Source organism: Oppia nitens, unplaced genomic scaffold (assembly GCF_028296485.1).
Source record: "Oppia nitens isolate AA-2021 unplaced genomic scaffold, nextdenovo-longstitch-racon4-pilon3 scaffold5_pilon_pilon_pilon, whole genome shotgun sequence".
NCBI classification, from domain to species: domain Eukaryota; kingdom Metazoa; phylum Arthropoda; class Arachnida; order Sarcoptiformes; family Oppiidae; genus Oppia; species Oppia nitens.
The window spans coordinates 1,783,935-1,805,820 of NW_026533243.1; the positions used below are offsets into that span (position 1 = coordinate 1,783,935).

Genomic DNA, 21,886 nt, shown 5'->3' on the forward strand with positions numbered 1-21,886 from the left:
AAAAAAGGGTTTCAATAGTTATGTCATTTGATTTGAAAGAAAAAAAACAAAACAATTGAAATCGACTGTAGTTTTAAAACATATTAATTAATTATCAGTCAATTTAGTGATCAAAACAAATGTTAACAAAAGTGTCATTTAATAATAATATTAATTATTATTGTATTTGTATGTTATGTTTATGTAAATCAATTGATATTCATTGATATTCATTGATTCATATCTTGATATATCATATGTGATGATAATAACAGACCTTTTTTCTTGACTGACCATTGAGTCCATCGACAAACAAACACTTACATTGATTATCGGCGGACAAACAACACTCTTGACCGACGTTTTGTTTGATTCACCCGATAGTGGGACAAACGGTTCCTCCCGTTAAATATATATATCGTTAGTTTTACTGTTTTGTTTGTCGATCGGTGACAATGCCTTTGGCCAATCTGGTGGTGCCGTGGAGTCAGACCAACAATGAGGTCAGTAATAGTGATCATCAAAAATCAGTAATTGATTAATCATCGACTAATTTATCCATTAAATTATCCATTTAACCAACCAATCAGGTCATCACATCGACTCCCAGTCCCGAAGAACTTCCCGTGCAGTCGTCGCCGGCACCCGAAGGCCAGCAAACGATTGAAGACGAAAATGTAATCATTTATTTGTTTTGATTATATAATATATAATAATAACATTTTAATTGGGAGACAAACCTTTGTTTTAATTTATTCATTGATTAAATAATTGATTATTCATTACCGGCAATAAAACTTAATAATTATTTTGTGATTTTTTTTATTCACACAATTGAACTGAAAATGTTACGAATCTAGTGATTACATATAGTTTAAGTTAACACTAGAAAAAATTGATTAATATTTGATTTTTAATTATTAAAAAAATTATTATAAAAGGGAATGATTTGCTATTGAAGATATGGTGTCACCTGTTTATAGATTAAATAAAATAAAGAGTGGTTTAGATTAAATAACACATTGATTATCGTAACTAATAATGTTTAATATAATGTATAATATATTGAAATGTTTAATCAATGTCACTAATGAATTAAATGCATTATTACTTTATTATTACATTTCAATGTTATGTTTACAATATATATATATATATTGTATTTATTATTATTATTTCATACTATGCTATACATGAATAGTTGACATCATTTTCTCGGAAATTTTTCATTACTTTTTAAACGAAATGTGATTAAAAATCACTAAGAAATGTATAGTTGAGAAAAACGGTATAAATTATAGACATTGACATATATATATATATATATACAGTAAAGTTAAAGTAGTTTTACATTAGTTTATAGAAGAAAACCCATTTTCTTTAAAACAGTAATCCTATTATAGGATTTCTATTATTATTATTATTATTAAAAAGTCATGAATATACAGATCTAATCTTATTAATAAATAAATAAATATGTAAAACATTTAGTAGTATATGTTTAATATATGAAACAACTTTGAAGTATTAAATTTGAACATTTCTGCCGGTATACTTAATTTTTTTTTGGTGAAAATTTTTAATATTTTTTTTTGTTAGTCGTTTTTATACACGTTTTTAATGAATATAAAATATTTTAAGTCATTTGAAATCTGTTTAATAATATATTGATATATAATTAATAATGAAGTCGACAATGGATATTGAGACCAGTCGTGACAATTCAGTTCAAGAGATAGAGGTAACAAATGTGACCAAAGAGGGTCATCCTAACGGTGATCCCGGCCACTTCTCGCTGCTCCGAGTGCTCGGCGAGGGATCGTTCGGCAAAGTGTTTCTGGTCAAGAAGATTGTCGGACCCGATGAGGGAAATCTGTACGCAATGAAAGTGCTCCGAAAGGCCACACTTAAAGGTAAATTTTTTAGTTTGTTTTGTATTTAAAATTAATTGTATGCCTATATATAAGTCAATAAGAATAACCAAAAAAAACTTTAAATTAAAGCAAAAAATTTAAATTTAATAAATAGTTTTTAAAGATTTTTATTATACATATTTGAACACATTTTTGATTATATCATTAGTCTATTTTTATGTTAAACACATAATCTTATAATATAAACAACATATCATAAGTTATAAAATAGTTTTTACGTGACTCTTGTTTTATGTGAAATTTTTTGAATTCTTTTTTCTATGTTATTTCAAATACTGTAATATCAATCAAAAAAAAACTATTTAAAAAATTTATTTATAATAATTTATCTTAAAGTGTAAATATACAGTATATATAAATTTAATATATGTTTATATATATTTATAAATAGTGAGAGACCGGGTCCGCAGCAAAATGGAAAGGGATATATTGGCGGAAGTGAGACATCCATTCATTGTTAAACTAAATTATGGTAATTATTAAATTGTTAATTGATTTTTCTATTGTTAGTAATTATATTTTACTAATTTTTGCTATAATTTCTCTCCTAAACCGATAGCATTTCAAACGGAAGGAAAGCTATATCTAGTACTCGACTTTCTCAGAGGTGGAGATCTGTTCACTCGTCTCAACAAAGAAGTAATAAATGTTTTTTATTAAATATATTATATATAAATGTTTATAGTTAGCAATGAAATCATTTTTTTAATAATTATATTTGTCTTAAACTTGTTTTCTTAGGTAATGTTTACAGAAGAAGACGTCAAGTTTTATTTGGCAGAATTAGCGCTAGCATTGGATCACTTGCACTCATTGGGTATAATATATAGGGACCTAAAACCAGAAAAGTATTTATTATTATAATTTTGCGACTAAATGTGTTATTAAATTTAAAAATATATTTTTAATCAGCATTTTATTGGACTCTACCGGACACATTAGTCTTACTGACTTTGGTCTCAGCAAAGAGTCTCTAAACAATGAAAAGTCGTTTTCTTTTTGCGGAACCGTTGAATATATGGCACCCGAAATCATTAGCCGAAAAGGTCACACGACTGCCGTGGACTGGTGGTCTTTCGGGGTACTCATGTTTGAAATGTTGACCGGAGTACTACCGTTTCAGGGGGCCAACAGAAAAGATACAATGCAGCAAATAATGAAGTATTTAATTTTTATAATTGATTTTCTCAATTGATTTATTAAAATCCTGTTTATTACGATTTAGAGCCAAGCTATGTATGCCTCAGTATCTAAGTCCAGAAGCTCAGAGTCTGCTTAGATGTTTATTTAAACGAAATCCGGCTAATCGTTTGGGTTCGGGACCTGAATGTGGGCGTGAAGTGAAAAATCATCAATTTTTTTCAACCATTGATTTCGAAAAGCTTTACAATAAAGAGATTACACCACCATTTATACCATCCATTAGTCGTACTGAAAATTTATTATACTTTGATAAAGAGTTTACCAATAAAGCACCCGAAGGTATGCTTCTAATTGTAGATAAATGGCAAWAAAATAAAATTGATTTTGTTTTACTATAGACTCACCGGGTGTACCTCCCAGTGCTAATGCACACGAATTGTTTCGGGGATTCAGTTTTGTTGCACCCAATCTATTGGATGAAGCAATTGTGCCAAATATTGAAAACAACACAAATGTTACCAACAGTTTTGAGTCACCCATTAGGTCACAGTCTATGTCGAGAATTCTTTTGAGAACTATTACTAAATGTAAGGAAAGATCACTTAATGACTACGAATTTTTTGAAGAGTTAGGCAAAGGATCGTATTCTTGTTGTCGAAGATGTGTTCATAAAGAAAGTGGTAAACAATATGCTGTCAAAGTATGCCATTAATTAATGATAATTTATATGATATTTKATTGAAATAATAATTGATTGATTAATTAATTAGATTATCGACAAATCAAAGCGTGATTGTTCTGAAGAGGTGGCAATACTATTGAGATATAGTCAACATTCAAATGTTGTYACTCTTTACGACGTCTACGAAGACACTTCTAATGTTTATTTGTTTATGGATTTGCTTACCGGCGGCGAACTATTGGATAAAATAATAAATCAAAAATTTTGTACCGAAAGAGAAGCCAGTGCTGTACTCGAAGTTATTGCCAATACTATAAAATTTTTGCACGAAAACGGGGTAATTATTATTTATTTATAATCTAATAATATATTAGTTATAATTTATTATATAATGATTTAATTACTCGTAATTAACAGGTAGTGCATAGAGACCTAAAGCCTTCTAACATAGTATACGCCGATACCACTGGAAACCCTTCATCGTTACGTATTTGTGATTTTGGATTTGCCAAACAAATGCGCGCCGATAACGGCTTATTGATGACCCCCTGCTATACCGCCAACTTTGCCGCACCAGAAGTACTTAAGAAACAGGGCTACGATGAGGCCTGCGATATCTGGTCAATGGGTGTTCTGCTTTACACTATGTTAGCCGGGTATGTGATTGTGATATTAGTATTGATTACCATTTTGTTATTATTTTTAATTTTAATTATAGTGGAACTCCATTTGCCAACGCACCGACCGATACACCGACTGATATTTTGCGCCGTATTGGTGAAGGAAAGTTTGATCTGACGTCTGGTAATTGGGTTAATGTTTCACTTTCAGCAAAGGTATGAATAGAAATCATACAAAAAAAAACTTATTTATTTATGAGATAATTACCATAATATTCACGTATTATTCTATACTTTAATATAGAATTTAGTGGAACGTATGCTTCATATTGATCCCAAACAGCGCTACAGAGCCGCTGATGTATTGAATCACGAATGGATTCGTTGTCGAAACAAATTGCCGGAAACCAATCTAACACATCAAGAAGTGAGTCTTATTAAAGCCAATATGGGTCTGGTATTTGAGGCCATCCATAAGCCCGCATCCATCAGCTTAGATCCAGTGACAACTTCTGATTTAGCCCGACGACGGGCTAATCGTGCATCTCGTTCACCAAATAGCCAATCGTCAGATAATTAATAGTTAAATCTATAAATTTAGTTAATTTTAATYAATTTTTATCCAATTTGTAATTATTAATATAAGTTTGTTGTCATTCCTTATTTAAAAAATATGATTCTTATCTTTTTTTTATTTGTTAACCAAATAATTGTTTTTAATTTAACAAATATTTTATTTTAAAGTATTTATATATATATATATATATATATATTAGATTAATATTGAGAAACTATTTAATGCACAAAACTATTTCAACCAAAAAGTGGTTGAGTTTTGTCCGAATTGTTTAACACAAAACCAATGATCTCTATATTTGATGGCTTTATCTCTAGATTGGTATACCATTGAATATTTTTTAAATGAAACAAATTGTCATTTTTGCCATTTTATTCAAACATTTTAATAATATTTTAGATTATAATGTAAATACATTTTAATTGATATATTTAATGTTTTTTGGAACAAAGTTCTTAATCATAATTAAATCATCTTTAATATACAGTTTACTAACAGTTTAATATACTGTTTTATTATATACAGTATATACTGTATACATATACATTGTAATGAGTTAGAAATTATTTTGAAAACAAAATCGTGGTTAAAAGTTATTTAATAATGAAATTTTAATTAAAATATTTTAAATAACAGTAGTAGTAATAATAATAATATAAAACTTGATGATTTATTTTATCTTTTTAGTATAATTTTTACATTTTATCATTTTAATATCATTAATTATTATCAATATAGTAAGCTCTATTGTATATTTTATTAATAAAAATATTTTGAAACAACCATACATTTAATTTTTGAAAAAAAACAATACAATAATTGTAACGATTAACTTCTGTTATTTTTGTGCCTTAATTTTTGTTAATTACAATATAACCAACAAAAAAAACTAATCTGTTTTTAAAACAAAATTTTTTTATAACTTGTATATTATTATTATTATATTAATAATATAAATAATATTATGTCATTTAATTAATTAATTAACTATTATAAAAGTACAACACATGAAAACAACCCAATTTACAAATACATATATAAGTTGTGTTGATTTCTAATTTATCCTAGCTTATTTACTGTTATAGACTATATATAAATATTATAAATTTATATAAAATATTTTACATTTAAACCCTAATTGTGTCAAAAAATAACTATACATTCCTTTTAATTATTACTAACTTTAATTATAGATGTTTATTATAATTATTATCATTAATATAAATTATAATTATATCAATTTTTATATTGAAAACTATTTATGTGATTAAATAAACTTTGAAAACTAGAAAATTTTGTTTTATTTTTTAATTTTATATAATTTAATGAAATAATGGATTTTTTTATTATTTATTTTAGTAGTTAATAGATCTAGTTTATTGTGATAAGTTAATTGTAAATTATAATCTGAATTTCTATATATTTAAATATTTTAAAGTATAATACAGTATATGTTTTGTTATGAAATCATAAGTTTTTTAAATGATTTTTACATGAGTTAACAGTGACATCAAAGTTGACGACAAATGAAAAAATTTAATTAAATTTAATAAACCGTTTGGTTAACTGAATAGATTGTCAGTAATATGAGTAAGTCTTATGAAAAAAACATATTTGATATTAAAAATTAAATAATTAATTAATTAATTATATATTTAGTCGCCATTATTCATAACTCGTGAACAGGTCTTTAGTAAACCTAATCAAACAAACAAATGATGAATCGTTATATTGTTTTCGTTGCTTTTATTGCCGTCGTATTTGTGGCGACTGTCGTCYCAAAAGTCGACKGCAAAGTAGATGACAAGTCGGCCAAAAAAGACGACTTATTGGACAATGAAATCGACGATTTGCCGATTAGTGAACACAAACACACAAAGCTCTCCAACAAACAAAAACCTATTGCAATGATCGTGAAGACCATCAAGAAGTGGATTAAAGCCATACCCGAGACTATTGTCACACTGTTTGTCAATTTATTGTCGCCGTTCGTCGAYAAGACTTTGATCCGCGAAAAGGTCGAGCATTTTATCAATAGTATGTTAGGATTGGTGGCAAATGAACTGCCGAAACCTTACAGAAATATTTTTACACAATTCACACAATTTTTGGATATGTTTGAAATGCTTGGTTAACATTATTTTTAATATATTAAATTATTTTGATTACAACTTTAATTTATTTATCACAATTATTATTGTTTGATTAAAACTTTGTTTTTAATAACTCATTCACATTTATAAAATTTATAATTAATTAAATATAATTTATATATATTACATGATGTTTACAGTTATAACAATGTATTACAATGTATTTTAAGTGTCGGTAATGTTTTTACGGGTAATAAACCCATGTATTGAATGAATGCGGTTCAACAGGCATACGGAGTTCACCGAACAGCGGGTCGGTTAGTATAAAGGCGTTTTGGTCGTTCCAACTGTTGATTACAATGTATACATATCCGCCATCCGGTCGGATAAATGCGGCCGACTGTAGATTCTCGTTGTCGACCACTTCGGGACTCTGACCGATACGTTTGCTTCCCGGCGGCAAAAACTTGGCGAAGTGGGCCAACGCGTAAAACATGGGATTCTTGAAGTACTCGCCTTTAGATGGATCTACAATAATGGGTGCCGACTCAAAATGACCCTTTCCTACCCATATGGGTCCGCCATCCATATCGAGTACAGCATTCCAGTCATTCCAACCCGAGACCCAATGAGACAAATCTTATTAAATATAAAATTAAATAACAATAAAAAATTAGCGATAATTTGATATTTTAGAAAAATCTTAGCAATACCTCTGATGATATCGTGTGCATAACTTTCCCCAAAATCCCAGTTTCCCAAAGAAATGGGCCAACTCTGGTCTTGCCATCCATTGCATGCTTCAGTAGCCAAACTGTATAATTATAAAATTGATAAAATAATTTTTAAATTAAAAAAATMTAATTACAAAACTYACATAAAATGATTTGGATGTCGTTCGTGCACCTGATCRTATCGTTCAGGACCGGCAGCTCCGTTGCCATACCAATGCACTGCAACACCCTTAGCGTATTTGGCAGCACCGGCATCACCAAGCACAGTGTCAGCCCAATTAGGCAATAGATCTCTATTGTGGTCCAAAACCATTAAATTGAATTGATTAGGTCCCCAACCGTTACGTTCCAGTGCTGGACCCAAATCAGTCTTCACGAAATCTCTTTCCATTTCAGGTGTGTATCCCATTGTATTCCACGGAAAGTTGTCCTAATATAGTCATCAAATGAAATATTATTAATTTGTCTTTTAATAATTCAATTTCAGACCTGTAGACCAGTTGCCGGTTCATTCTGGACAGTCATACCCCAGAACTCGATGCCATGAGTGCGATATGCCTGAAGCCATCTWATGATTAGATCATAACATATGATTTATTACTGCACTTATTTCAATCAGCTATGACTATATACTTAATTAAATAGTTGGCGTATGTTTCCCAAGGCTTAGAKCCGGCCTTTTCTAGTAGTGTACCCTTTCCTGTGAGCTGATGATTGGTCTTAAGCCATGCCGGCCCACTCCATGGCGATCCGAAATATTTAATCTTATGTTTTGAAACTTCGTTTGCGATCTTCATTTGTGGTATCTATTAGGTGCACAAAATTATTGTGAAAATTTGAAACAATTAGTATTATATTTTTAAAAACGAACCCTATATTTGGTGTCCTCATCAACCAAATTGAATTGTTTGAGATCCCAATCCCAGTCGTGATCATCGTATGTGTACTTTCTGGTGGAGAAATCACTTCCAGCTATTGTTGTTCGAGCCATTGACARCTCGATTCCCTTTTCCGAGAAAAAATCGGATAATATTTGTCGCTGAAGTTTGGGTGACATCTTTCCAATGCTAAGTACGGCCGCATCTGACAGAGCGGTACCGAAACCAATAATTTCTTGATGTGTTTTGCTGTGATCTACTTTGATGTTCCACCGATAACCCGATGGTATGTCTCCCTCATTGAACCGTTTCTCTGACTTTTCCAATCGTTTACCCGATTTTGTCGATGTAAACACCTGTACGACACCTTTGGAACTGTGGACCACCGGATCGTATTCGTCGTTCATCTGTTCATTGGCCACACAAGCGATACTTCCTCTCTGGAAGTCTCGTCCGTTGCATTTCTTGGACCCTAATTGTCATTATATTAAATTTGATTTAAAAAAACATGTAATTACAGCAAATTTAAATCAATTAAAAGTCTCTCTTCTACTGTAAATGTGATCTTATTTTAAAGTTTTTAAAGTTTATTGTCGGAGACAATCGTTTTGCTATTAAACGACAAATTTTTTTAATACGAGACATTCAATTGATTTTTTACTATAATTGGTGAATAAATTTAAACAATTACCAAATGTAGTTCCAATTAATATACAAATAATTAAAATCAGTGTTAACTTCATTTTTTRCTAATTATCTCATTTTACCTGTCTTAAATATGTTATATAACTTATATAATATAAGATATTATCTGATATTTTAGTGTAAATTAAACTAAATAAAAAACTACTTTTTATATTTACTACTATTAAACCATTTATATTTATACTTCGAGGATATCATTAATAATGAAATTGTGATAAAATAATGACACTTATGATATTTAATCAATTATTTATGCTTTTTTACAAAAACATTTATTTGAAAGCACAAAAAAATATAATAAATTTGATTATTTTCCACTCAAAAACAAATGTATYTGTCTTAGAAAAATAAAATATCATTTATTATAAATGTTTAAACATTTTATCTATAATTTACAGTATATAAAATTTATATTATTAAATCCATAAACAGTTTTTAATTAATTAATATTTTTAAAACAAATATTTTATAGAAATAATTAATTGTGAATTGTTTTTTACTGAACAGATATACTGAATAGATATTGAAATTTTTTATAAATTATTATATCATAGTATTAAAAATTTAGGATCATATGTACCTAGAGATGGGTAAATAGAAAGTTTCTAATAAATTTCCGTGAGAAAGTTTCTAGAAACTTTCTCATGAATAAATTTCTATAGAAATTTAACTTTAATGTTATTCTATGGGATCCCCATATCTATAGTTATTGTAATACCAGTATTTTAATAACATATAATACTATACATATAATATAATACAGTATAGTACAGTACTATAGAAAATGGGATACCTATATATAAAATAATTATAATTATTTAATAATAATCAGTTTTGTAAAATTTTATTCATTTTATTATATAAATCATAGTTTAATTAATTAATTTTTTTATTTTAATTAATAATTAAAATAATAATAATATTTAATGTATTCTTATATGATAGCAAATATCGAGATAACAAAATTAACCATGGGGATCCCATAGATAGAAATTTCTTTTAGAAACTTTCTAGAAATTTCTCTATTATTTTATAAATTTCTCCTTTTTGCCAACACTATATGTACCGTTAAAAATATTTATATACAGTATTATCACTTTGTAAGTGCACTAAAATTAATTTTTTAATGTGCATATAATTTTCTAGGATATAATTGTTCCAGATAGATTAACTTGTTAAGCGTAAACAATGATAAATACTTTTTTAAATGGTATTTTATTTAATTAGATAATATAGTACATACTGTATTATACAGGCATTATAGTAATCATATTTATAAATTAAAAAAAAATATTTTATTATATAATTAACCTTTTAATAAATAATAAATAAATATAACTGTTTATTATGATTATTAGTATATTATATAAAATTATGTTAATTACTTAAACTTATCATAGAATTAACTTACAATATATTTAATAATCAGTTACAGTATTTGTGGCAAAGTTTTATTTTTCACAAAAAAAACTTTTTCTTTTTAAGTGTTAATCGATTAGATTACCGATAGTTTATATAATTATTATCTCACAAAAAATACAGTAACTTTAAATGCATTTGTTATATTATTATTTTTTCAAACAAAATAAATTTTTTAATTGAGTTTTGTGTTGTCTTTAGAGAACATTATATTATTATTATTTTTTAATTCACAATTAAATTGAAATATCTTATATCCAATACAGTTAAGCGTAATAAACCCATGTATTGAATGAATGCGGTTCAATAGGCATATTGAGTTGACCCAACTTGGGATCAGTTATTACAAACCCGTTTTGAATGTCCCAATAATTGATCACAATGTACACGTATCCGCCGTCTGGTCGGACAAATGCAGCCGAAAGTATACCTTTTTCATCGACCACTTCGGGTGTCTGACCAATACGTTTGCTTCCCGGCGGCAAAAACTTAGAGAAGTGGGCAAATGCATAAAACATAGGATTCTTGTAATATTCGYYTTTGRATGGGTTGACAATAATAGRCGCCGACTCGTAATGGTCGGGACCGACCCAATTGGGTTTGCCATCCATATCCAGTACGGCGTTCCAGTCATTCCAACCCGAAACCCAATGCGASAGATCTTTTATATTAAATGKTATTAACAATAAAACCACAAATTGTTTGCATTTTTCATTAATACCTCTGAGTATATCTCTGGCATAACTCTCCCCAAAACTCCAGTTCCCCAATGAAATTCGTGACTCTTTGTCTTGCCATCCATTGCACGCCTCAGTCGCTAAACTTTTTAATAATTTATAAAAAATTATTGATAATTTGAAAAATTAATTTACTTAATTTATTAAAAAAAAACTTACATAAAATGATTTGGAAATTTTTTATGTAACTGATCGTATTTTTCGGGACCGGCAACACCGTTGCCATACCAGTGCGTAGCCACACCATTAGCGTATTTGGCAGCACCGGCATCCCCTAGAATCACGTCAGTCCATTCAGGTATCATATCTCTATTGTGGTCTAATATCATTAAATTGAATTTATTAGGTCCCCAACCATTACGTTCAAGTGCTGGACCCAAATCAGTCTTCACGAAATCCCTTTCCATTTCAGGTGTGAATCCCATTGTATTCCACGGAAAGTTTTTCTAWTATAGASATCAAATGAAATGTTAATTTGACTTATAATTAACTCAATTGCAAACCTGTAGACCAGTTGTCGGTTCATTTTGGACAGTCATACCCCAGAATTCAATGCCTTGAGAACGATATGACTTAAGCCATCTATAGATAAATATAAATTAATTGAATGTTACTTTAAATTATTTTATTTTGTCATAACATACCTAATCAAATAATTAGAATATGTCTYCCACTCCTTAGATCCGGCTTTCCCTATGAGTGTACCATTTCCTATGATCTGATGGTTAGTTTTAAGCCATGCCGGGCCACTCCACGGCGATCCAAAATATTTCGGTTTATGTCTGGCCACTTGATTGATAATCTTCATTTGCGGGATCTATTAATGWCAAAAAATAACAAATACTATGATTCAATATACAATTACAGTTTATAATAATATTATTAACCAAACCCTATATTTAATGTCCTCATCGGCTAAATGAAAATGTTTGAGATCCCAGTCATTGGTATTGTTATCGGTGTCATCGTATGTATACTTTCTGATGGAGAAATCACTTCCAGCTATTGTTGTTCGAGCCATTGACAACTCGATTCCCTTTTCCGAAAAAAAATCGGACAATATTTGTCTCTGAAGTTTGGGTGACATCTTTCCGATATCAAGTACGGCCGCATCGGACAGAGCCGTACCGAAACCAATAATTTCTTGATATGTTTTGTTGCCATCTATTTTAATTGTCCATTGAGTTCCCGATAGGACAGCGCTCTCATTGAATCGCTTTTCGGTTTTCTCCAGACGTTTGCCTGACTTTGTCGATGTGAATACCTGTACGACACCTCTTGGACTGCGGCCAACCCGATSGTACACATCGTTGACCTGTTCATTGGCCACACATGTAATACCCCTAACCGGTACGTCAATRGAGTTAGCATTAAGAACAGTGCATTTGTTGGATCCTTTAGGTRGACATCATTTACAAAGGTATACATATAATAATTGGTTTATTTAAAAAAATGCAAACTATTACCAAATGYAGTACCAATTGATAGCAAAACAWTTAAAATCAATRRAAATKTCATCATTTTTTTATTGKCTATCTATAAGTAAATTAAGTTTGTTTAGTAAAATTTCCATTTAKATTAATATTYTTAAATTGGCATTTTTAATTAATTACAATAGTAAAGTATCWGRMATATAAATTATATTTATGACATATTTAACAGTAAATTAGAAATATTCAGAAAATTTGGAAGTTATTTTCCAAAATACTGTAGTTTTTTTGCAAATGTTTCAATTATTTGAATAATACTTGAAATCATATTTATAATAATTTGCTTTTAAAAAATAATTAAAAATGTTTATAAAGTATAATTCAAGTTCAATGAACTTATTATTAGTGTTTCCACTTAATAAGTTTATWAGCTTGATTATTACCTKTTAATATAATATATTTACTAATATACTGTAATATGTTATATAATATATATTTATATATCTATACAGAATAAATACTCTATAAATTTTATTGAATAACTTAATTATTGATAATATTTGTTGTTGTTATATCTTACCATTAYATGAATATATTAATTTAATTTTTAAARTATTTGTCAATAAAATTATTATTATTTAATTTTGAGATTAAWTACTTGATGATRGCAACACTACTWTGATTTATTTGCAGACTTTTGTTGATTTTAAAAACATTTGCAATTGAGAGTAAAACTATTGATAGTTTTGTTTCTGAACCAACAATTATTATATAAGTTGATTTAGGTTTAATTATTATATATATATATATATATATATATATATATATATATATATWTTACACCTAATGAACTATTTATAAATTAAAAACTATGCCTAACTTTTATCTAAATTATAAATTAATAAAATTAGGATATAATTAGGAAAATAATTTTTACTAATTTGATGAACAAAAATGATTGAGTAAATGATAATAAAAACTGATGAATAAAAAAAATAAATTACTAGTAGATCATAATTTAATGTATAACTTATACTACTAACTTATGTATAACTATAACTAACTAAAACTATAAGTACTATTACTAATGTACCGGTAATACAATTTTATATATGAATAACATGTACGGGTAATTCTACACGTGTTTATAACCAATAAGTTTCTATTTATTATATTAATAATATTTTATTAATAATAGAAACTTATTGGCTATAACCCAATACACTAACCCATACATTAATTGTTAATTATGATATACCGGTAGATATTAGTCATTATCTAATAATTGGTAAAAATATTAGGAAAACAATACAAAAATATAAAATATTTTTATTTATAAAATAGTTGAAAACACCATAATATAAAATAGAAATTATTTTATTTGTAAATATAAAAAATAAAATAATAATTATAAAAAAATATTAGTGATATATAATACTGTATCTGCGGCGGGGAGTTATTGTAAAATTAATAGACAAGATTATTAAAAAGTAATATACATAATATATGATTTTTTCATACTAGCTAATTTTTCATAAAAACATAAAAATATATTGATTACAAATTTTCTAACTTGTTTTACATAATGTTTTACATTTAACTTATAATTAAATAACCATAACATTAAGTCTTAAAATACAAAAAATTAAATTTAATTAATTTAATATATATTTAAGTTTATATTACTTAAGWCTTATCTATGTACATATATGACATAAGCAATGGTAAGTTTACATGTTTGTAATTTAATATCTTAAAATTTATTTTTTTTAAATTAAATTATGCATAAATATAAATATAATTTTTTGAAACTTTTACTGAATAATTTAAAATTATAAAAACTATAATAAATTGACTTTCTTGATATCATATTGTAATTATATTATTGTTAATTATAAAAAATATTTTTTTTAATTTTTTAAAATATATAATAAATTTTAATAAAAAGAAAAAATGTAAAATTTATGATATTTTGATATTATTAAAAAAAGTGTCTAGGTATTTTATAAAATTAATCTATTATTATTTGTTATTTTACAAGGAATAATTATTCTATTTACAATTTTTAATTATCATGCTTAGTTTTTGAGATATTAAATAAAAACATTTTTACCATTATATAAATTTAGTAACAAATATAATTAATAAAATTTTATAAGAAAATATTATATAATAGTAAAAATGTTTTTCTTTAATATCTCAAAAACTAAGCATGATAATTAAAAATTGTAAATAGAATAATTATTCCTTGTAAAATAACAAATAATAATAGATTAATTTCATAACAAAATACCTAGACACTTTTTTCCTAGATAATATCAAAATATCATAAATTTTACATTTTTTTGCTTTTTGTTTAAAATTTATTAATTTTTTAAAAAATTACCGAAACACGTGTCTAATGAATTTTCACCTAGTTTAAATTCACATTATCAGAATTTAGCTATTTATTATAGTTTTAGAAATTAAAATTAGCTACATAAGCTGAAATCTATAAAAACTAACTATACTAAGTTATACGTCCCAGGATTCCATGTTTCTCATAAAATTTTTATTGATCTAGATCAATTAGTTATAGAGATATTAAGCAAAAACCAGTTCGCACCCTTCTGTCACAGACTTTATATGACATAAGCAATGGTAAGTTTACATGTTTGTAATTTAATATCTTAAAATTTATTTTTTTTAATTAAATTATGCATAAATATAAATATAATTTTTTGAAACTTTTACTGAATAATTTAAAATTATAAAACACCTGTTTAATTAAATTGACTTTCTTGATATCATATTGTAATTATATTATTGTTAATTATAAAAAAATATTTTTTTTAATTCTTATAGTATCATAATATATAGTGATGTACCGATTGTAAAATGCGCAATTGCATTGCTTATAAATTAAAATTAATAAAAAGCTCGATTGCGAAAATCGCAATTGTAACATAAAAAAATTTATAATTTTTAAAAAATTTAAATGGCAAAGCAATATGAATAAAAACAAATTAATTATATAAAATTTAATTATTTTATCATAATATGTTGACATCTAAAAACCATGTAAAAATAATAATAAATTAGTAAATTCTCTTAATCTATTGTAAACAAAATTTATAACATTGTCAAAATTAATTTTTATACATTCCCTCATGCGCGCAATTTCAAGCAATTTCACGCAATTTTCCGCAATTGCGGCAATCGAAAATTGAATTGCGAAAAATTACCAACACTAATAATATATAATAAACTATAATAAGAAAAGGTTAAAGATTTTAAAACTATTATTAAAAATATATGAATAACACTATAAAAACATACAAATATAGAGTAATATAAAAACTAGATAATACACAATCGTTGCTGATATAGAAATATTAAAATTACATTAACTATAATCTATGATTAATTAATTTTTATATTACAATATACTGTATTTATATATAAATTATTAGTATTTTCTTATAGTATTGTTTTTTTATAATATTACTTATTATTATAATCTTTATAAAGAATGTTAAAAAAATAATATTTGTTATTGAAATGAGTGATAAGCAGGGGTTTATAGTAATTATATGTCTTCCCTGGCAATGCCCAAATAGATATCATAAATGCCTGGTTTATATTGATTAATAATTTAAAATTAAAATTACATTTCATTTTGATTTATTATAACTATAGTTCGGGTAACTTCCCAAAGGAGGGAAGTTCCTTAATAAAATCCCTCTAATTTTTCAAAAAATAGAGAAAATAAAATATTTTCCCTCGCTAGCMGATTAGAAAAAATATTTTATATTTCTACATTAAATAAATCTAAAATTTAATTTTTTTGTATAAAATTTCATTGAAATTTAAAAATTAATTTTAGTAATTCTTTCTAACAGTTTAATACAAGATTTGTTATTAAAATCTTATAATATAATTTGTTGTCTTTGGTTAAATAGATTTTTGCATTAAAACTATAAGACTGTATATTTATTCAAATTGTTTTTTTTATAAATTAAAAGTTAATAATATTAATCAATAAAATATCCTATATCAATATATAAAAGTGAAACTAATTTCCAAAAAATATATATATACAGAAAATCATAAACAAAATAATTGGTACTTTAATTTTTAAAAAATTGTGTTATATATTTATCTTTGAATTACAAATATTTTTTTAAAAACACATTAATATTTGATAACACCTTAAAAATTGTACTTAAAATAATTTATTTTATAATTTATAATTATACTATATTCGAAATAATTTAACACTTGTTTAAACGTATAAAAAATATATTAATTAATTAAATAAAATAATAAATTAGATTTTTTTATTTCAAATTTATTATAAGTGATAGTTTTAAGGTATTTTTATGTAGTCAATAATTTTAATAAATATTGTATTTAAAACAGTATAAATTTTTTAGCAAATAATTTAGATTTAAAAATAATTTTAAAAAAAGAATAATATATTGTATAAGTAAAAAATAGTAAAAATCAATTTAATCATAAAAATCTATTTTAAAAATCTATTTAATAATTTTTGGCACAGATTTATATCAATGTTTGTTGTTTTGTATATTTAATTATATATTTAACAATTGATATAAATCTATGTAAAATATAAAATCAAATATTTTATATTATATTTAGAAAAAATTATTAATTTCAAAAATCATTTAATAACATTTAACAAAATAAATTTTATATTTTATTTTATATCCTAAATGATATAAAAAGATAATGAATTTAAAAGATGAAATGTTTTATTTAGTGTTAATTTCAAATTATTTGAAAATTGTGTTTTAATTGAATCAATATTAAACACAAATAACTTTAATCTGTTTACTGATTGTGGTTTTAATTATGTTTGTTATGAATATTTTATTAAATGTTTTCAATGMAATGATGGGCTTTGCAGTTGTGAAACATGTRATGAAYAATGGATTGAACATAMAAAATATTACCCGAYATTAAAGTAAATTTTATGTTTAAATTACTCAAATTATATTTATTAAATTTTATAGTCAATAATAATTTCTAGTATTTGTATTAAGTATTTGAAATATTTTGAATTATTTTTGTTAGATGATTTATTGTCTAGAAAATATAAAATTTAAATTTTWAAAAATATCTATACAATTTTTATTCTATTTATTTTTGAAATTTACAAATTTTCATGTTTTTATTAATTTTACAAGTCAATTTACAGGTAATTTTTTGACATAATCCTGAAACACGTATCTAATTATTTTTATCTAGTTTATTTTAGCATTATTAGAATTTAAAATTTATTAGTTTTTTTTAAATATTGGWCGTCCCTGAGCCATGGTTACATCAATTGATATAATCAACAAATATAATTATTTTAATATTTCAATTTTATATAAATTAATTATTTAACTTACAATAAATAATTTTTTATAAGATTTATAAAATTTTTATTGTTTATAACTAATTATTGATTATGTTTACATTAAATGACTGGRTAATATTAGCTATCAAATTGAAAAAAATGACCAAGTTATCTCTTTTTCCACGTATATTTACGTCGGGCGCCCTCTTGACCCCATTTTTTGCGTTCACGAGTCCGCACGTCTCGAGTCAATAGACCGGCTAAACATTAAATTGAACCRTAATTTTAAAAAAYAYTTTTTTTTTAAAAAAAATAAACAACAAATGCAAACCTAATCTCATCTTCTCGACTGTCTTTGAGTCGACAAAACTTCTTAAAGCGAGAGCTAATCCCAACCGAATGGCACCGGACTGTGCAGTTGTTCCCAATTCCCTCCAAACGCCATCCGAATGCCTGCCCACAGGCGGTGAGTCTTTGCTCCACTCTTTAGTCATTTCCTCGTACATCGTTCGACATTCGATGTCAACTTTGAAGAGTTGGCCAGTTATCTGGAGGGGTGTCATCACCTGTTCTCTAAAGTTATTAATAGAGACTATTACTGTTTATCTAAAAATAACAGTTACCGATACTACCGGTAATATAAACATACCTGTCATTAATRAAATCAAAATATGTTATATCCTGACCATTGATATCGACTTTTCCGGTACCGTTGCCTCTAACCGTCACATTTGCCACACAATATTTTCGGTTACCTTTCAAAATAAATATTTACATCATATTATACTAATTAATAAAATAGACGATAAAATAGGTACTTAATATAAGTTTATCACAATATACCTGTGGCTGTCATAAAAGGTCTACCATTTTCATCGTACATGAGTTCAGGTATTTGCATTTGACTCGACAGTGTTTTAATTTCTTTYCGATACTCCATAATAAACTCTGTGGCCATCTTAGAGTAGGGATGGCTAACAAGTCTTTCCATCGCTTGAATTAGACTCTCATATTTGGATTCATTTAAAGGCTCCAAAAATTTCTGTCGCATTTCATTGATGGACAACCAATCAGTGCCTTTRAGTTGACTAACAATTTAAGAAACAGATGTTAGAAGTAAAAACAAATATTAGTTTATGACTTAAAACATAAAAAATAAATACATTTTTGTTTCTTCGGGCGGATTGACAACACCTTTGCGGACGAGTCGRTCCTCAAACGCATTGAGTCGCTCTGAAAATTCACTTATTTTCTACAAACAAATACATTAACAAAAAAAGTGGTCAAAAAATATATATATAAAAGAAAATAAAACACATTTTTGGTGACAATATATTCTTACAAAACAAGTGTCATAAAAGTTAGGTCTTGCCGTATAATACAATGAATTGAATGGTCGACCATTGATGTCAAATTGGGCCTCTTTTTTCATCGGAAATATTTCTTCGGGCGGTTTCATCTGTGGCCGGGCTCGTTGAGAAAACAGTCCCGACGGCAACAGATATTGAATGGCCATCTGTTTTCAGAAAACAACAAAAAAATACAGACAATTAGGACAATCAGTTAGACGTTTAGATTACTGGTCACTAACATCGATGTCCTTTTGTGTCATACTATTGACATCAACGCCCATAATATTAGCCAAATGTCTTCGTCCGGTCTCAAACTCTTCAGTTTGTTCTTTGATAAACTTGTCGTATCGTTTGGCAGACTCTAAGTAAGCGGACATTGCCTTCGAGATGACATCTTTTCTTGACGTCCTCTTCTGTGACTCCAATTGTTCCTTATTTTTCGGATCAAAGAACGGAGCGAACCTAACCCGCGGCACATTTGGCCGAATAGGATATCCAGCGCCGCGAATGGCCCGATGTGTGACCTCATCTTCAGTGAAAAACTTGTACCGCTTCTGAATGACGGCCAACTGTTTGGCCAAATGTCGRCTCACTTGAAGTCTTACCAAATGTTTGTTCATCGATATCATTGTGTTGTTGGCCAACGATAGCTATGTGTTAGTAGTKTATGTCCACCGATGACCCGCCAAAGTGGTCACCGAAACATTGTTTACAATAATTGAATATTGTCTGCAAAACACGTGACTCTCTCTCTCTCTTTCTTAACATTTATAATAACTGTTTGTTTGAATGTTTAGGTTTTACAATCAATTACATTAAAATTACTTAATTTTTTTTAATTTAATGTCTAAAAAATTAATTTAAAAAWTAATTWTTATTTTAATYATTTAKTTTGTTAATAATTTGTTAGTTTATATATAWATTATATATAAAATATTATAAGTATTATATTTATTTGATTATCAAAATTTAGTTATTAATTTTTAATACATAAAATGATTTATTTTGTTTTTGTTTATTATTAATACAAATAATAATAATTAATTATTAATGACCAGATTAAAAGTTTAATTAATTTTACAAAATGTTTTTTTTAAATTCATTGATAAGATAGTAACAAAAAACAAATTAGGAAATAAAGTTATTAAACTATTAAAATATTTCTAATTAATTCTAATATTTCAAACAAATTTGGGAACATTTTTATATAAAATATTAACAATTTTAAGGATACAAGTATTTGTTTATTTTATTAATAAAAATAAATAAAAATAAATTTTATACCAAATGAAGTAAAATTAATAATATTTTAATCTTTTTTAAAGAGTATATAAATATATTTAAAATGACAGACAATCGTTAAGAAAAACATTAAAATCTTTTTCTGTAACTTTAAATAGCTTTTTATTATTTGTGATTATTATTTAATTTTAATAGGCTATTAAAATAACTTTCGTGCATTCAATAATTTTTGTTGTTGAGTATAAAAACAAAAAATTAAAAAACAAAAAATTCTAAAAATAATAAATTAAAAAATGAAAATATTGGTTTTTTGTTGTTTATTTTGCTATATTAATCACTAACAGTAATTAATTTTTTGAATAAATTTTATAGAATAAATACATTATATACAAATTATTTTTATATAGATATAATGTATTTAAATATATGTAATAAAAATTCAATTATAATAAATAAATCAAACAATTGGTAATATATAAACTTTAATATTTTATTTCATAAACAAGTTGTAAACAATAAAATAATTATTTAAATATATTTCTATAATTATATTATATTCAAATGTATAACATATTAGATTATAATAATTATAAAAAATAGCAATCTTTTTAAAACAAAACTTGATTATTGTTCACAAAAAACTAAGTTTAATCCAATTTTATTGATTCACTCAAATATTTAAACGCTTTAATTAATAAATCACACATAATCTTATGATTGAAAAATTTCATTATAAAAATATGATTTGAAATTAAAATGAAAAAAAAATAATTTTCAAAAATAATTTTGACTACATTTCCATTTGAAGCTTTAATTTAGTTGATTGTGAATCAACAAAATTCGGAGTATTATAAATATATAATATATTTTTWAAAAATATATATAAAAAAATTAATAAAACATATAATATATATAAAAGATTATTATTATTATTATTATATAAATGATTTAAGAGATCCACTACTCGGAGGGAGTTTCAGCAGCTTCTTGAGCTTCACCGCCGGTGCTCTCACTTTC

General features: G+C 25.9%; 4 protein-coding genes across 4 annotated transcripts; 1 reads left to right on the forward strand and 3 right to left on the reverse strand.

The window, feature by feature from the left end:
• The first annotated feature begins 225 nt into the window (after nucleotides 1–225).
• LOC128961287 (ribosomal protein S6 kinase 2 beta-like) lies at nucleotides 226–5,029 on the forward strand. The gene is made up of 13 exons (XM_054307505.1): nucleotides 226–482; nucleotides 570–656; nucleotides 1,670–1,892; nucleotides 2,305–2,385; nucleotides 2,473–2,552; nucleotides 2,655–2,761; nucleotides 2,826–3,074; nucleotides 3,139–3,395; nucleotides 3,455–3,756; nucleotides 3,827–4,075; nucleotides 4,156–4,394; nucleotides 4,457–4,574; nucleotides 4,663–5,029. The coding sequence occupies exons 1-13, from the start codon at nucleotides 435–437 to the stop codon at nucleotides 4,936–4,938; spliced, it is 2,316 nt and encodes a 771-aa protein (XP_054163480.1). The 5' UTR covers nucleotides 226–434; the 3' UTR covers nucleotides 4,939–5,029.
• Nucleotides 5,030–7,175: 2,146 nt separating this feature from the next.
• On the reverse strand, nucleotides 7,176–9,498 carry LOC128960946 (lysosomal acid glucosylceramidase-like). Its single transcript, XM_054307119.1, has 7 exons — nucleotides 9,332–9,498; nucleotides 8,634–9,112; nucleotides 8,396–8,568; nucleotides 8,252–8,330; nucleotides 7,906–8,192; nucleotides 7,742–7,842; nucleotides 7,176–7,667 (listed from the first exon to the last, which is right to left on the reverse strand). The coding sequence occupies exons 1-7, from the start codon at nucleotides 9,381–9,383 to the stop codon at nucleotides 7,273–7,275; spliced, it is 1,566 nt and encodes a 521-aa protein (XP_054163094.1). The 5' UTR covers nucleotides 9,384–9,498; the 3' UTR covers nucleotides 7,176–7,272.
• Nucleotides 9,499–10,980: 1,482 nt separating this feature from the next.
• On the reverse strand, nucleotides 10,981–13,022 carry LOC128961180 (lysosomal acid glucosylceramidase-like). Its single transcript, XM_054307386.1, has 7 exons — nucleotides 12,968–13,022; nucleotides 12,394–12,896; nucleotides 12,146–12,318; nucleotides 12,005–12,083; nucleotides 11,661–11,947; nucleotides 11,486–11,586; nucleotides 10,981–11,425 (listed from the first exon to the last, which is right to left on the reverse strand). Exons 1-7 carry the CDS (start codon nucleotides 13,020–13,022, stop codon nucleotides 11,031–11,033), a joined length of 1,593 nt encoding a protein of 530 aa, XP_054163361.1. The 3' UTR covers nucleotides 10,981–11,030.
• Nucleotides 13,023–18,392: 5,370 nt separating this feature from the next.
• LOC128960964 (28S ribosomal protein S9, mitochondrial-like) lies at nucleotides 18,393–20,400 on the reverse strand. Its single transcript, XM_054307147.1, has 7 exons — nucleotides 19,867–20,400; nucleotides 19,618–19,791; nucleotides 19,439–19,527; nucleotides 19,119–19,363; nucleotides 18,925–19,030; nucleotides 18,607–18,848; nucleotides 18,393–18,535 (listed from the first exon to the last, which is right to left on the reverse strand). Exons 1-7 carry the CDS (start codon nucleotides 20,254–20,256, stop codon nucleotides 18,444–18,446), a joined length of 1,338 nt encoding a protein of 445 aa, XP_054163122.1. The 5' UTR covers nucleotides 20,257–20,400; the 3' UTR covers nucleotides 18,393–18,443.
• Between the last annotated feature and the right edge of the window lie 1,486 nt (nucleotides 20,401–21,886).